The sequence below is a fragment of the Symphodus melops genome (genome assembly GCF_947650265.1).
Source record: "Symphodus melops genome assembly, chromosome: 3".
NCBI lineage: Eukaryota > Metazoa > Chordata > Actinopteri > Labriformes > Labridae > Symphodus > Symphodus melops.
In genome coordinates, this window is record NC_136693.1 from 313,052 (window position 1) to 327,638 (window position 14,587).

The following is a 14,587-nucleotide window of genomic DNA, read 5'->3' on the forward strand; positions in this document are numbered from 1 at the left end:
TCAAGCTGTCAATCTTTAATCTGGGCCACAACAAACACGCCGCTGTGCTCGCCGCGCTCATTCCACCGGCTCGTCACTGAATCTCTGTGGGGTTTCCTGCCGCTTCTCCAGGGGTGGTGATTAGATGTGGGCGGGTGTCAGAGTGGTCGCCCTCTCCTTTAAAAACCAAAGGTGTTCTCGCCGCTGTACGCCACGTATAAAAAGCCGTCCTCGTCTTTCTCCTTGTCGTAGAGCTGGCCCATTGTGATGCTGCGACACGAGCAGAGACAGCGGCTCACATTAGTGACATCATCATCAGTGGACAGATCAAACAGTTCATGAGAAACAAAGATATTAAAGGTTAACGTTCAGAGATCATCAACACCAGGACTCGTTTGTCTCTGCGAGGCGACGCGTGAAGAGACGCCGAGGAGCAACGCATTTTAAAGAGTCAACAGGAAGTGGTTTAAAGATCGGGGAGAATTTCATGGTTCAGAATCTCGTCATCCTTCGCTGCAAACTTCGTTCAGCGTCTTTAATCTGCCGTGACCTTTGTCCCGTTTACGTGAGCAGCAGCATTCCCATCGCCGTGAACCGATATGACGGCGTCCCACTGACAACGGTGACTTCAGTGGATGGACTACAACAACAATGGCCGACTGGAGAGTTATGTTAGTGCTGCTGACTCCCAGTCGGCGTGTTAACGTCGCCTTCAATTTTGACCGTCTACCTCTGAGGAGTCACGTTAGCTTGGGCATCCTGCAGTTAGCGTACGTTAGCTTAGAAGGAGATAACAACGTCCAAAAGCTCTGCAGTGACAGTTCTCCACTTCAGACAGGAAGTCACAAGGACGATAAATTAAAGTCCCAAATAAATGCATTCACACGGAGGCGTGGTGTTGATACGCTTATTTTACTGCTCCTGATCGAGTCGCAGGAAGTCCGATATGGAACCGTGATTGTTCTTATCTCGGCTCGGGCTTCCTCTGATGGAATACCTGCAGCAGCCAATGAGAGCGAGCAGATTGGGAGGAGCCACCAATCAGATGTTGGCATACTTTAACAACAAATTGTCTCAAGTCGCGCCTAAACTTCTCGGTGTCACATGATAGGACGGCGAGCTAACGACGTCGAACGTCTCGTGTGTGTGCGTTCTGAGAATGCTAACGTTAAACATCAGCTGAAACTCTCCTCGTGTCCGAGGAACGCCAACGCCTCCTGCTGGAAGTCTTTTAGTTAGGAGAGGATCTGTGTTTGTGAAACAGGCTGTGCGGTTAGTCTTTAAAAACCTCCGTACGACTCTTTTAGAGATGTGAGACCGTGTGGTGGCGGCGGCGGGTCCTGACCTGGACTGAGGCACGGTCTTGTCCACAAACAGGAAGATGGCCTTCTCCGACGGCAGCTGGATGCGTTTTCTGATGATCCACATGAACTGAGCCACCGTGATGTCAGAGGGCACCAGGTACTTCCTCTTATCGATGTCTGTGATCTGTGATCCCGACACCTTCTCAACGATCACCTGAAAAACACACACACACACACACACATACACACACACACACACACAGTTAGGCCTGTCAGCGCCACGCATTACATCGCCATTTTCTGCAGTTCTCGTCAATGATTGGTACGTTAAAACAGACGCCAAAAGAACAAGTCAGTAGTTCTTCTGTGATCTTGTAGTTCTTCCTGTGATCTTGTAGTTCTTCCTGTGATCTTGTAGTTCTCCTGTGATCTTGTAGTTCTTCCTGTGAACTTGTAGTTCTTCCTGTGATCTTGTAGTTCTCCTATGATCTTGTAGTTCTTCCTGTGAACTTGTAGTTCTTCCTGTGAACTTGTAGTTCTTCCTGTGAACTTGTAGTTCTTCCTGTGATCTTGTAATTCTCCTGTGATCTTGTAGTTCTCCGGTGAACTTGTAGTTCTTCCTGTGATCTTGTAGTTCTCCTTTGATGCGAGTACAGCTCCTCATGGCTAAACTCCCACTTCATAAACTGACCCAGTGGGGAAGGACTTGCGCTGCCCGACTAAGCAAAGCGGTGGCACTGACGGGCCGCGAGGGGCACAGAGTACGTGTACAATGGCTGTTACGTATTGCAGAAAAATGCTCGCCATTACGCAATGTGGTACAAACATCCTGTAAATCAGCTGTTAACAAAAAAAAACAAAAAAGAGGAGGCGCCAGTGGGATCGATGTTAGGGTCCATATGTACTGAGACTCCAAGTGGTCGGACCGTGTTCGAATCTGACCTGTGGCTCCGTTAATGCACGTCGTTCGCCAACGTCTCTCTCTACAACAAAGACATAAAGGCCCAAAAAGACGGGACTCACCGGGACCCGGTCTGGGTACTTGTTGCGGATTTTGGTGGACTCTATGCATCGATGTTCTGGAAGACAAAAGAGGCAACAAACAGAGTGGATGAACGTTAGTGCTTTCTGATAATAAAACGCACAGTTCTTACTTTCGGTTTATTACAAAGAGGGTCAAAGGTCAAAGGACACAGATTCACAAGCGGCTGAACTACAACGACCATCAGTCCGGTCACACAGCTTTGGATTTAAAGGAAACCAAAGATCATAACAATAAATGATCTGTCTATAGGACTACAGATACTACGGTGGCCCGGAAGTGCAAAGCAAACGCGTCTCTTTAAGCAGATATCAGTGATGTTATCTTTCTCTGGCAGGATGGAGGATTAGCAGATTAATGTTGTGGATATTTAGAGACCTGATGACCTGTTTTTACTTTAACACGGAGACATTTAAATCAGCTGACATCAAACAACGTTCACATAAAAACAAACATGAAACTTCAGTAATTAAAACTGCGTAGACATTTTTTTGATCACCCCATCACCATGACAACGGCTCCCTCCTCCCTTACCCAGCGAGTGATCCTCTTTGAACATCCATTTCATGTTGACCGTCTCCGGGCCGCTCGCGCGCTCGGTATAGCAGCTTATTAACGTTAATGTTAAACGTTAAGGTCACGTGTCCGTCACGTGTTCAGCGCGTGCTGTGCCGTTAAATTAAACAGGAAACGACGCGGCGACTCCAACTCTCGATCAAAACAACAAACAACAACAACAACAACAAGCTCCTCTTCTTCTTCTTCACTATCAGCCCTCTGAGAGCGGCCCCGGCGATGACGTCACACGCGGACTGTCTCATTCCGCCTTAGAGAGGGGGGTGGCCGACTAGAGAAAAGGCGCGATCTTTTCTTTTTAAACTGACCTTATGAATTTAAATTAATTCACTAGCTGTAATATAAAGTAGTTAAATGTTCTGTTCTTTCATTTTTAACTTTGGGTGATAAATTCGTCCATTCTGGATCTCTACATGTACACCTCGTCCCCTTCACAGTGCTGCTCTCCTGATGAGGAACATAAACATGAACTGTCACGTGATGCTTCTGCTGATTGTTTTCATCATGCACAGATTATTACAGATGATCGTAATTAAAGTCGTGTGAATTGAAAAGTTAACGAAACACGTTGAAGGTATCAATGATTGACACAAGGAGCAGATTCAGGGCCTGTATGAAGTCAGATCATAACAGATCCATGCCAGCAGGTGGTGCTGCAGAGCACAGAACCAGTGTTTTTCCTGGGCCTTGGTGTATTTTTTTCAGGCCTGCATATATCTATTCTCCAGCCCAAATATTCTGACAGCTGCAGATCCAACTCTGCTGTCATGAAGTGTTGAATGTCTTATTTTGTATTGCAAATAAAATAAAATACAGGCAAACTCTGCAAGTGTTTGCAAAATGTGTGGAATTTAAAAGTATTAAAAGAGTACATGACAACCTGAAAGGTCCAATCAGTGAGCTGTGTAGAGAGCGAGCTGATGACGCTCTCTTCCTGTGTGATCACTCAGCCAATCAGAGAGCTGCTCTCCTCCTCTGTGATCATGAAGGAAACCTGCTGTGTTGAAGCTTGTCTGACAACAATGCAGCAGCCAGTATGTCCTCCTTCTAACTTTAGATTCTGCTCCTGAATGCTCTGGATGTGATTGGACCAGAGAAGGTAGGCGGGGCTTTGAAGGCCGTTTTGGACGCCCCTGGGTTTGTCAGATATGAGAGCAGTTATCAGGTGAACAGGTGTTGCAGCGATGGAAGCGGGCAGTGGAACTGCTTCAGATAGAAGTGATTGTACCCGAGCTAAAAAGCCTCTGCATGTTTCTAATCGTTGCACCACCTGTTGGTGAGCATCCACTCTTGAGAGGAGGGGGCGGAGCCAGCTCTCTGTAACGATTACAGACTGCTCCTTTAATTGCTCTCAGGTGTGCAGCAGGTCGAGAGAGACCAGAGGAGCAGAGAGGGAGAGAAACAGGTAAAGCACTACATCAAATAAAGAGTCAAGTGATTTTTAATAAAACGGATTTATTTAGTTTCAGTAAACTTTATATTTTAGTATAAGAGCGAGCAGGTTTACAGGCACACGAGTAAAGGGACAGTCCTACTTCCCACTTTCTCCGGTGGACTGAGCGGTGATCTGATTGTCGGGGGGCAGCGGTTTGCCCAGGTGATGTCCCGTGGTGAGGCCGTACGGCTGGGACTCTCTCTCCTCCCTCACCTTCGGCCTCATCAGGAACCCTCCCTCAAAGCTGAGGTCAAAGAGCTCGCAGGGGGCGAAGGTCAAAGGTTTCTCTCCAAGCAGGCCTTTCAGCCGTGCTCGCCACCCGTCCAACATGGCGGTTCGCGCGGCGGGGGGGGAGTGAGCTGGACTCCAGAAGATCTGAGGAGCCAGAATCTGAAAGCCGCAGAAATGCAGCGTCCCATTCTGACAGGAGACAAACAGAAAGGCGTTCTTAACATCATGAAACAGTCAAACCTTCCTTCCCTTTAAATCTTTAGTTTTAATTCTCAGTCACGTCGTCATAGTGACTGCTCGATTTTAACCACGTAACCCGTTGCTGACCTGCAGCGGCCACAGCGAGACGTTGATGTCTCCGTTGATGCCGTCGGGTCTGAACATCGTCTGAATGGCTCCCGTAGTGAAAGACAACATCGCTTTCTTGTCCTTCAATGAAACACAGATAAAACACGGTGAGGACGTGATGAAGACGAGAGAGAACAAGAGAGCGATCAAGAGTTCAGACAGATTTTTTATGATTATAAATCTAACTGCAGTTAAACATTTTAAATCTGATAAATATGTTCATTGTAAATATGAGTGTTTAAAGCCTGAGTGGAGTCCCCAGTGCGTCCCTAGAGGGGGCGCTGGAGTCCCCCGTGTGTCCCTGCAGGGGGGCGCTGGAGTCCCATGGATGGCGGTCTCCGTGCTGGAAATGCTGTCTCAGGCTAACTTTGAGTCAAGCTAACGACAGGCTGCTAACTCTGAGTCAAGCTAACGACAGACTGCTAACTCTGAGTCAAGCTAACGACAGACTGCTAACTCTGAGTCAAGCTAACGACAGGCTGCTAACTCTGAGTCAAGCTAACGACAGGCTGCTAACTCTGAGTCAAGCTAACGACAGACTGCTAACTCTGAGTCAAGCTAACGACAGGCTGCTAACTCTGAGTCAAGCTAACGACAGGCTGCTAACTCTGAGTCAAGCTAACGACAGACTGCTAACTCTGAGTCAAGCTAACGACAGGCTGAGAGCTGAGGCGGGTTTTAAGCCTCCTGACAAACCGTTACACGGCGCCCACCTGTTAATCAGCTACACGCCTTATTGTGAATAACTCTGATCCTTCATCCAATCAAAACTGCTGACTCATCAAAACATTCCCCCCGTACAGTGTGTGTGGATGGAGACATGAGCTAATCACACCTATTTGGTTTTTTGAAGCAGGCTGTAAACATGTTCATGTCTGCTGTAAAAACAGGCTGTTTGAATGGGTGTGTATGTGACTTCCTGTGCTGCTGCAGCCAGCCTCTAGTGGACACTCCAGGTACTGCAGCCAGCCTCTAGTGGACACTCCAGGTACTGCAGGAGTTTAACCTTCAGCTTCGGTTTGGGTTGCAGTTTGGTTCACGGCACTTCCTGTTTCGCTCAGAGGCTCAAACGTGTATCAGACATGTTTTTATTCACCCCTCCCTGTTGGCCCTGACACCACCTGGGGAAGAGAGATGGCCCCGCCCACTCAGGAGGCTCTCATCTTGTGTGTTTTTTTGAATTTCCCTCGGGATCAATAAAGTATCTATCTATCTATCTATCTATCTATCTATCTATCTATCTATCTATCTATCTATCTTTTGAGGTTATGAGCGTCGCTGGTAGAAACACTGACCTTGAATATCCCGTTGTTGTACATCTGCTTGAGGGAGAAAGCGAAGCCTTGAGTCAGGACTCGATCCATCCAGCCCTTCATGATGGCAGGAACACTGAACCAGTACAGAGGAAACTACACACACACACACACACACACACACACACACACACGCACACACACACGCACACACGCACACACACACACACACACACACACACGAAAAGAGGAGCTCGCTCTGGTTTTCTGGGTGAAGTGATAAAAGTGATGCTATGGATGTGACCTCTGACCTGGAAGATGATAAGCTCCGCCTCCTCCACTTTTTTCTGCTCGGCGACGATGTCTTCGCTGAGACGACCCTCCATCCAGGCGTGCATCGTCTCCTCTCCGTACTGGAACAGCTTTGGATTCTTCGGGTCACCTGAACAGAACACACCATGTCAACACTCTGACGTCGTGCAACAGACACGTTTAAAGATGGACGCTTCCTGATCAAACACACTGATTAATAAACATGAGAGAGAGAGTGACGTCACCGATGATGTCATCCTGCGTGGCGTTGGCTCTGAAGTTCATGGCGTACAGGTCGGACACGAGGACTCTGTATCCCTGCTCCTTCAGCTCCTCCATCGCCGCGTCACGCACCGCCGCGTTAAACGAACCCGGACTCTGGTGGGCGTACACGATCAGGACCGTCTTCTGAGCTGACACACACACACACACACACACACACACACACACACAGACACACACACGCACACACATACACACACACACACACACACACACACACGCACACACATACACAGACACACACACACACACAGATACACACACACACGCACACACACACGCACACACATACACAGACACACACACACACACACACACACACACACACACACACACACACAGACACACACACACACACACACACACACACACACAGACACACACACACACACACACACACACACACACAGACACACACAGACACACACAGACACACACACACACACACACACACAGACACACACACACACACACACACACACACACACACACACACACACACACACACACAGACACACACACACACACACACACACACACACACAGACACACACACACACACACACACACACACACACGCACACACATACACAGACACACACACACACACAGATACACACACACACGCACACACACACGCACACACATACACAGACACACACACACACACACACACACACACACAGACACACACACACACACACGCACACACATACACAGACACACACACACACACACACACACACACACACACACACACGCACACACATACAGATACACACAGACACACATACACACACACACACACACACAGACATTATGTAAAGTTATGACTTTAATCTGGTGACCTTTGACCTTGTTCTTGACTTTAATCTGCTGACTTTACAGAGGGAGTCTAATCATTTCTTGACTGTTTATAAAGTGTGTAAATGTCAGATCTCATTAACCGATCTGTCTTTAGATAAAGAACGTCCTGAAACACAAAACAAAACAAAACAAAAGCTACCAGAATAAAATATTCATGAATTTTCTTTCTTCTTTATTGAATCTTTGTTTTCTCAGTCCAGCTGTCCATTTAGCCGTCACTGTTCCCCCCTCCTCGCTGTGACTCCCCTGCTAACACGCCGTGAAGCTTTCTGTCGCTCTGCACAATCACAAACACGCCGTCTTTCATAGGACGACATAACTCCACTATAACAGGCAGCCAATCAGCTGTCGGCTGTAAAAACAAAATAAGCTGCTGAGCTTAAAGCTGAGTCAAAGAAACACACGAACAGGAAGTGAATGAAGGAGCCTTACCCATGGCGAGCCGCGTGCGTCTGAGGTGTCTGGTGGGTAAATCCTGTCCGTGTGGCTCTTATAGACCCGGCGGTCCTGTGCGTGAGAGACATCGAGGTCAAAGGTCAGATACCATATCAGAGGAAGAAAATGTGTCACGACTGAAGAGAGAAAAAACCGTCTGCTGTCTCTCACACTGTAGGACCGGTTTAGGCCAGCGTTAGAGGGAGGGGTGTGTGTGTGTGTGTGTGTGTGTGTGTGTGTGTGTGTGTGTGTGTGTGTGTGTGTGTGTGTGTGTGTGTGTGTGTGTGTGCACTGGTGCAGGGGAATCAGATTGGTTTCATTTGGGGTGTAAAGGAATGTTTGGGTCACTTTCTGGGGATTATCCTGCAGGGTCATGTGGTTTCATAAACTCTTTAATCCGACTTAATTTCACCTCGTTAGGAGCGGCGCGGAGGACGGCGGCGCTCCAGAGAAGTCGGAGCGGTCCTCGTGTTTAACGTCACCTGTCACCAGCTTCTCTGCAGACGGCCTTTCACACTTCACGTCACAACGTCCCGGCTCCTTCGTCTTCACAGCGTCTCAGAGCGAGACACGTCCAGTAACGTTTGGAAGTTTTGACCCTTGAAGGACGTCGAGATGAAACCGGAGATCCACACGGCGTCCATGTTGATATGAAAGGCTCGAAGAGCGGCTGTGTCGTGAACGTAGATGTTCACATACATGCCAATGTACAACACGAGTGCTCGAGAGAAAGAGAGAGCGCCGGCTCCCAAAGGCGGGGTCGGGACCGTCTGAGGGGTCGTGACACACTGAGGTTGCACTCACTCACAACATGCCGAGTTTCCCTGTTCCGTGCTCATGTACGATCTGATCTACAGAGGTCAAAGGTCAGAGACGGTGAGGCGATCAGGGCGCGAGACGAGAACTCAGCAGACACGTTCATTCAATCGTTTATTTCAAACGTTTCCTCCGAGCAGCAGCAGGATGTTTCTCTGTTTGTGTCATCAGATGGATGTTTACTGTCTCAGCTCCTCGAAAAACTCTCCCACTCATTTTCTTCTTCTGTGGATTAATTTGTGTTTTAATTCTGACACATGAAGAAGAGGCTCTCGGACCCAAGTTACAGAAACGTTAATGAAAAGTGGGATTAGTCGCTATTTAGAGAAACAAAGGTTTTCAGACTTACCTGGCGAGATCAGTGCGGTAATCCTGCGTCTCATCGACACGCCCTCGGCTCGGTGACGCCTGACGGGCTGGAATGTGTCAGGAATGTCACCTGGACGCTTTCTGTCACCGGGCTGAGCGGCGGCGGAGAGGCCTGCTCAGCTGACAGGAAGATAACATGAGACAGATCTGGGTTTCAGTCTGAAGACTCAGAAAGACGCTGTCAGATAATAAACAAACAGAGAAGACGTAAAGCATGAATGACCGAGGAGATGGTCGGCCTGAGGTTTTGCGTTTCTTCAGCCACGTTTGGAGGTTTTTAAATCAAAGTGTGTTTTTATTTCTCAGTGGCCTTTTTCATCACCCGCCATTCTCTGACTCCATCGAGCCTCTTTCACAACCAATGGGTGGCGTCATGAAGACGACGTCCACATTACTGTGTCTATACTGTGATCATGTTAGCATGTTGAGGGACTCGTTGGTCTCTTCAGCGTCTCCCGTCCTGACCTGCGTGAAGTCCCACCACGTGGATCCAGGACTCGACAAAATGACGTGCAGAAAAGCTGTTTCCGTGGCGACCGAGCTGACTGTGTGTGTCCTTCCTGCCCGTTTCCGCTTCATGCACCTGGATTGTGACAGTTTTGTTTTTCCGAGCGCCCTGCAGGCAGCTGCTAATCCAGACGTGAAGCGGCCCGAGAGACACGCCAGAGGGATTAAGACAGTTGTAGCCTGAATACCTGGCAGAGAGCCCGATCCTGCCGTGTTACTGGATCTCATTATTTCCCTCCAACATCATTAGCTTCTTTTTTGTTTAAGAAGCTAACACCATTAGCTTCTATTCAAAGTGAAAACTGTGCCGGCGTCACAGCCGCTGAGTTTCTCAGAATCAGGGAAACACTTCTGCTGTGAACAAAAGAACACAAACGTGCATTTCATAGATTTGTAGCCTGCAGGAGGTCGAACTCACATCAAGCCAAGAATGTTGAAGAAAACAAAAAGAGACACAGACACATCTAATGAGGTGTGCTCGCTCCGATGCTGTTTTTCATATCAGTGTTTTTGTTCAGCGTTTTGTTTCTCATCTGTTCATAAAAACACTTTATGAATTCCTTTCTTTGTTATCTGTAACTTCTGTTCATTAAACGCATCGTGTCCCGACAGCACGCCAGCGTTATGTCACGGCGCATCGTGCACGTTAGCTCGCTCCCTGATCTGCATCTGTTCAAAGACAAGTTCAACATGATGTGTTTTATCAGAAACCTCCACATGATGCTTTTTCCCCCTTTATATAATAAAAGTTATTTTAAAGTTTGGTACGTGAGTTTCATTCAGATGTTTACTGAAACATGTTTTTTAACATTTTGCAGGACTGAAGTTACAAAAACGTGAAACAGACTGAAAATTTAAAGATCACAAAGTATGAGAGCCAATAAGCTGCAGACCTGCAGACCCTCTGACACTCAGTTTCTCCTGTTTGTCCTCCAGCAGGAAGCAGAGAACTTATTCACACTCAAACAGCACCACCTGCTGGCAAAGAGCTGAAAGTCTGATTCCTCTGGAGACGATTATTTTGCACTGAAGACGGAGCAGGGAGGGAAATGATTTCATCACTGACTCTAAACACGACTGTTCGCTCAGCTCTGCTTTAGTTTTCTATTTCAGTGTTTACATTTATTTTTCTAATTTACGTGTTTTCATACTAATGTTTCCTCGTCTAGTCTTTAGTGTTTCCTGCTTTTATTTTGAAAAGTTTCTCTGCACTGGAGTGCATTGTTATTGTTAAATAAAGTGTTTCCTGGTTTATTTTGTAGTTCTTGTCTCCAGTGTTTCTTGTAGTTCTCTCTGCTCCTCTTAACGTCTTGATGTTTCCCCTGGTTCATGTAAAGATGGGCGGAGCATGTGTGTTTCCTCCAGCCAATGACAGCGTAGCAGGTGAGGTTACTATTCAGTGATTGGATGTGATTGTGGATGAACTCAGCTGAGACCCACAGAAACACTTTTTTATCACCAGGATCCAAATAAATAACACTCATTAAAATCCCTTCACAACATGACACGTAGTGACCTTTCTGTCTTTGAAGGTCGTATCGCTTCGATCTGAGACATCGGACAGTCTGAGAGGAACGACACGCGGGAAAAGAGCCGCAGTAGATTTGAACACATGATGCTTTCAAGGACATTTTGAAAGTCCTGTAAACATAAAACACTCAGATGAATGACGTGTATCGTTCTCAAGATTTTAAAAATAAATCATTAAATGAGATTCTGATTAAAATGTGTTAGTGTGATACTTTTTTTCCTCGAAGGCGTTAAAAGCGCGTGATGACGTGGAGCTGAGTAAAATAACACGTCACTGAAGGGTTGTTGGTAGCGAGTCTTTATTGATCCTGTTTTGACATTTGATAAAAACCTAAAAACACACGATGAGGACGGACTCAGCAGAGGAACATGAAACACTGATCAGCTGAGAACGAGGTCAAACATCAAATCTTTTCAACCGTCCTGAACGACGGTGAATCAAATGTGAAACATCCAGGTCACAGTTTTGTGTTTTGCAGAGTAAATAGACGATGACTTCAGCTCTTGGAGCCTCCGTCGTCCTGCTCGCTGTGTTCACGCTCGGCGCTGCTTTCTTCTTCTCTCTCGCACTGAGCTGACGTCTCTGAGTCTCTGTGTGTCGGCTCCTCCTGTGTGTTGCTGCTGCTGCTGTCTGGCTCCTCATCAACCTGCTCCGCCTCTTCCTCTCTGTCCACAGCCTCCTCCTCCTCAGCTTTACACACGTCCAGGTGGTTTCCAGAGGAGACGGGTGCTGAAGAGTCTGCAGGATCTGATGACATCAGCAGAGTCAGGACTCCAAGGATCACATCATTACAGGTGTGCAGCATCGAACCTGGACTCATCTTCATCAACGGCCTCTCACCTGTTTGCTGCCGTGCGAGCTTCCTCTCCAGAGCTCGCTGCCTGTTCAGCTCGATGCGTCTGCGCTGCTCCTCGGTGAGGGACGGAGCCGCCGGGGAGGGACAGGAGGACGGGGGTGGAGCTGGAGCAGGAGTGGAGTGCAGTGCCCCCTGCAGGTCATCAGGGAAAACTGTACTGTCAAACGGATCTGGATCCCCAAAGACGTGCTGTTCAGGAGGCGGCTCGTCGTCACCTGAAACAGAGCGATCACAGCGTGGGGACGGTTAAGAGCACATGAGCACCGAGCTGAAGGTGGCACTTCAGCTCGGTGCTCTCCAAAACATGCAAAACATTCAAGACCTGGTGTAAATATCAACAAGCTGTGTGTTTTTATCTGTTCACATCTTTACCTATGAAGTCTTCGTGTGTCAGCGGCATGTCCAGTCGTATCCGTTTGAGACAGGTCTGCATGGGGGGGTATTCCATTCATTACAAATATTACATCATATGATCATCATGAAGTTATTTTATTGACTTGAAGTCGTCTTCCTACCTGCACCTCCTTCTTGTTGCCGAGCTTCTCCACTCTGTCGATGAAATCTTCAAACTGCAGCTTGGGGTACAACCTGTGAGCCCAGTTCTCCATCTTGTGCATCAGCAGCCGCAGGTCCTCGGCCTGGACGGACGACACACACGAACATCATCAAACCAGGCTGGAGTCAGTATGAACGAGTCAACACAGCTGGAAGTCAGCTTCAGGTGCTGCATCCCTACTTCCTGTTTCACTGTAACGCTGTCATCTGTTGGGTTTGGATGTGTTAATGTCTCTCACCTCACGGCCTTTGCCTTTAAACTGAACATCTTCAAACAGCGTTCGAAGAGCAGGAAGTCCTCTGTCTGAGATCAGCCTGGAACAAAACAAAACGTTTTGAAACTTTCTCAAAAACTGATCATCACAGACTGAATCAAAAATCCTCTGCTACCACCTCGTCACGAGCGTTTACAGAGAGAGAGGTTAGAACGCAGAAAGGTTTACAGACTGATCCAGAGCTGGCTAAACACTGAAGCTTCAGTTTCCACCGCTCTGCAATGTTTTAAATTTGGAGTGCAGTACCTATTTTAAACACTAGGTGTCAGAGTTATATTCTGCTCTTTTAAAGCACCGTTCGAGACGTCTGCGGTACCTCTGAGAGTCCAGCTTGGGTTGTGGCCTCCTCACTCCTTTTCTTTTAGCAGCAGGAACATCAGCAAGTTTGGACACGTCCCCGTTCTCCTCATCTGCTTGAGACAAATACCAAACGATTGATAACAACCTCGATCACATCAGTCCTGACTCTCCTACCATGAATCACATCAGATTTATAAACATACTGCTTCTCACCATTTCCAAAAGGGTCTCCATCCTCCTGACCCGGGGAGAGAGGAGGAGGAAGAGGAGGGAATGCTTCATCCTCTAAGCCGTCGTAGTCAGAGACGTTGAGGCTTTTTTCCTGTGGTTTGGGCATGGCGTGTAACTCCTGGACAAAACGTGTCATTTTTTTTTAATGAAAGATCGTGGGAGTTCTCCCTGCTACTGATCCTTTAAGTTTATTCTTCTTACGACTCCTTTTTGGACATGTTAAACTGTCATTATTTTGTTGTTGTTATTCCATCACATGGTCGAAATAAAACAAAACAAACAAAATAATACGACTTGTGTCGTAATGTAAAAATAATCAGCATATTAACAAGCTCACCTACTCTTTAAATGCTCCTCTTTAATTATATTTATGCTGCTGTAAATGAAGAATGAAACAGTAAAACACACTTTGACAGGTTAGTGCAGTTATTTTGACTAAACGTTGTTGAGCTTTTATCGATTTTAAGTTGAAAAACCAGCGCCATATATTTGTTCCGTCTCTTCCGGTCATCCACCGGAAGGCGGTAAACTCAACCATCGATAAAAACACAACCTGTAAATCTCGTCATTCCTCTTTATATCGCGGTTTAAGAAGTGTATAAAGTTTAAATATGGATGGGGAGCAGATTATTCAACTGTCTGTTCAAACAACGATTAACCTGACTTCCGGTCTGAGTAACGATTGAAGATGTGAAGCTAAAGCTATCTGCTGAATCATGTTACTTTAGCTAAACTGTAAGCTAACATGTTAGCATGCTGTTGTCAGCGCGTCGGATCACAATAACTGATTAAAAATAAGATAATCTGGTTTAAATAAATATCAGTAATACTGGATTACCTGTCACGAGTTGTCCCGGCATAGAAATCATCCGCAAGTGTTTTAAAGCTAGCGATAATAACTTCCGGTACGCGGCGTTGCTTTTTTCAAAATAAAATCCAATCCATAAAATCCATCGACACTCTGGTTTCAAACACTCATATTTACAGTCTGTGGTTCACATACGTTTATCATGTCCTTTTCTGGATCTTTTAATTTGAATGTATTTTATTGTGCGTTTATAATCCAACGCTTGATCTCCAGCT

General features: G+C 46.8%; 3 protein-coding genes across 8 annotated transcripts; all 3 read right to left on the minus strand.

Moving 5' to 3' along the window:
• On the minus strand, positions 1-3,124 carry LOC306821475 (gamma-aminobutyric acid receptor-associated protein-like 2). Of its 2 annotated transcripts, none has more exons than XM_079339933.1 (4): positions 2,833-3,124; positions 2,307-2,362; positions 1,325-1,497; positions 1-249 (listed from the first exon to the last, which is right to left on the minus strand). In XM_079339933.1, exons 1-4 carry the CDS (start codon positions 2,891-2,893, stop codon positions 159-161), a joined length of 381 nt encoding a protein of 126 aa, XP_079196059.1. In that variant the 5' UTR covers positions 2,894-3,124; the 3' UTR covers positions 1-158. The 2 variants fall into 2 exon arrangements, with proteins under 2 accessions (XP_079196059.1, XP_079196060.1); XM_079339934.1 differs by having other exon boundaries at positions 2,860-3,120.
• A 1,203-nt stretch (positions 3,125-4,327) lies between these two features.
• On the minus strand, positions 4,328-10,787 carry nqo1 (NAD(P)H dehydrogenase, quinone 1). Of its 4 annotated transcripts, none has more exons than XM_079339677.1 (8): positions 10,658-10,787; positions 9,230-9,369; positions 8,062-8,136; positions 6,726-6,893; positions 6,480-6,610; positions 6,211-6,324; positions 4,895-4,996; positions 4,328-4,756 (listed from the first exon to the last, which is right to left on the minus strand). In XM_079339677.1, the coding sequence occupies exons 3-8, from the start codon at positions 8,063-8,065 to the stop codon at positions 4,433-4,435; spliced, it is 843 nt and encodes a 280-aa protein (XP_079195803.1). In that variant the 5' UTR covers positions 8,066-8,136; positions 9,230-9,369; positions 10,658-10,787; the 3' UTR covers positions 4,328-4,432. The 4 variants fall into 4 exon arrangements, with proteins under 4 accessions (XP_079195803.1, XP_079195802.1, XP_079195804.1 ...); XM_079339676.1 differs by having other exon boundaries at positions 10,650-10,787; XM_079339678.1 differs by lacking the exon at positions 10,658-10,787 and adding an exon at positions 9,715-10,123.
• A 792-nt stretch (positions 10,788-11,579) lies between these two features.
• Positions 11,580-14,487, minus strand: tipin (timeless interacting protein). Of its 2 annotated transcripts, none has more exons than XM_079339688.1 (8): positions 14,343-14,487; positions 13,487-13,622; positions 13,290-13,386; positions 12,938-13,013; positions 12,659-12,781; positions 12,516-12,570; positions 12,128-12,358; positions 11,580-12,034 (listed from the first exon to the last, which is right to left on the minus strand). In XM_079339688.1, the coding sequence occupies exons 2-8, from the start codon at positions 13,608-13,610 to the stop codon at positions 11,784-11,786; spliced, it is 957 nt and encodes a 318-aa protein (XP_079195814.1). In that variant the 5' UTR covers positions 13,611-13,622; positions 14,343-14,487; the 3' UTR covers positions 11,580-11,783. The 2 variants fall into 2 exon arrangements, with proteins under 2 accessions (XP_079195814.1, XP_079195815.1); XM_079339689.1 differs by having other exon boundaries at positions 13,290-13,383; positions 14,343-14,476.
• Between the last annotated feature and the right edge of the window lie 100 nt (positions 14,488-14,587).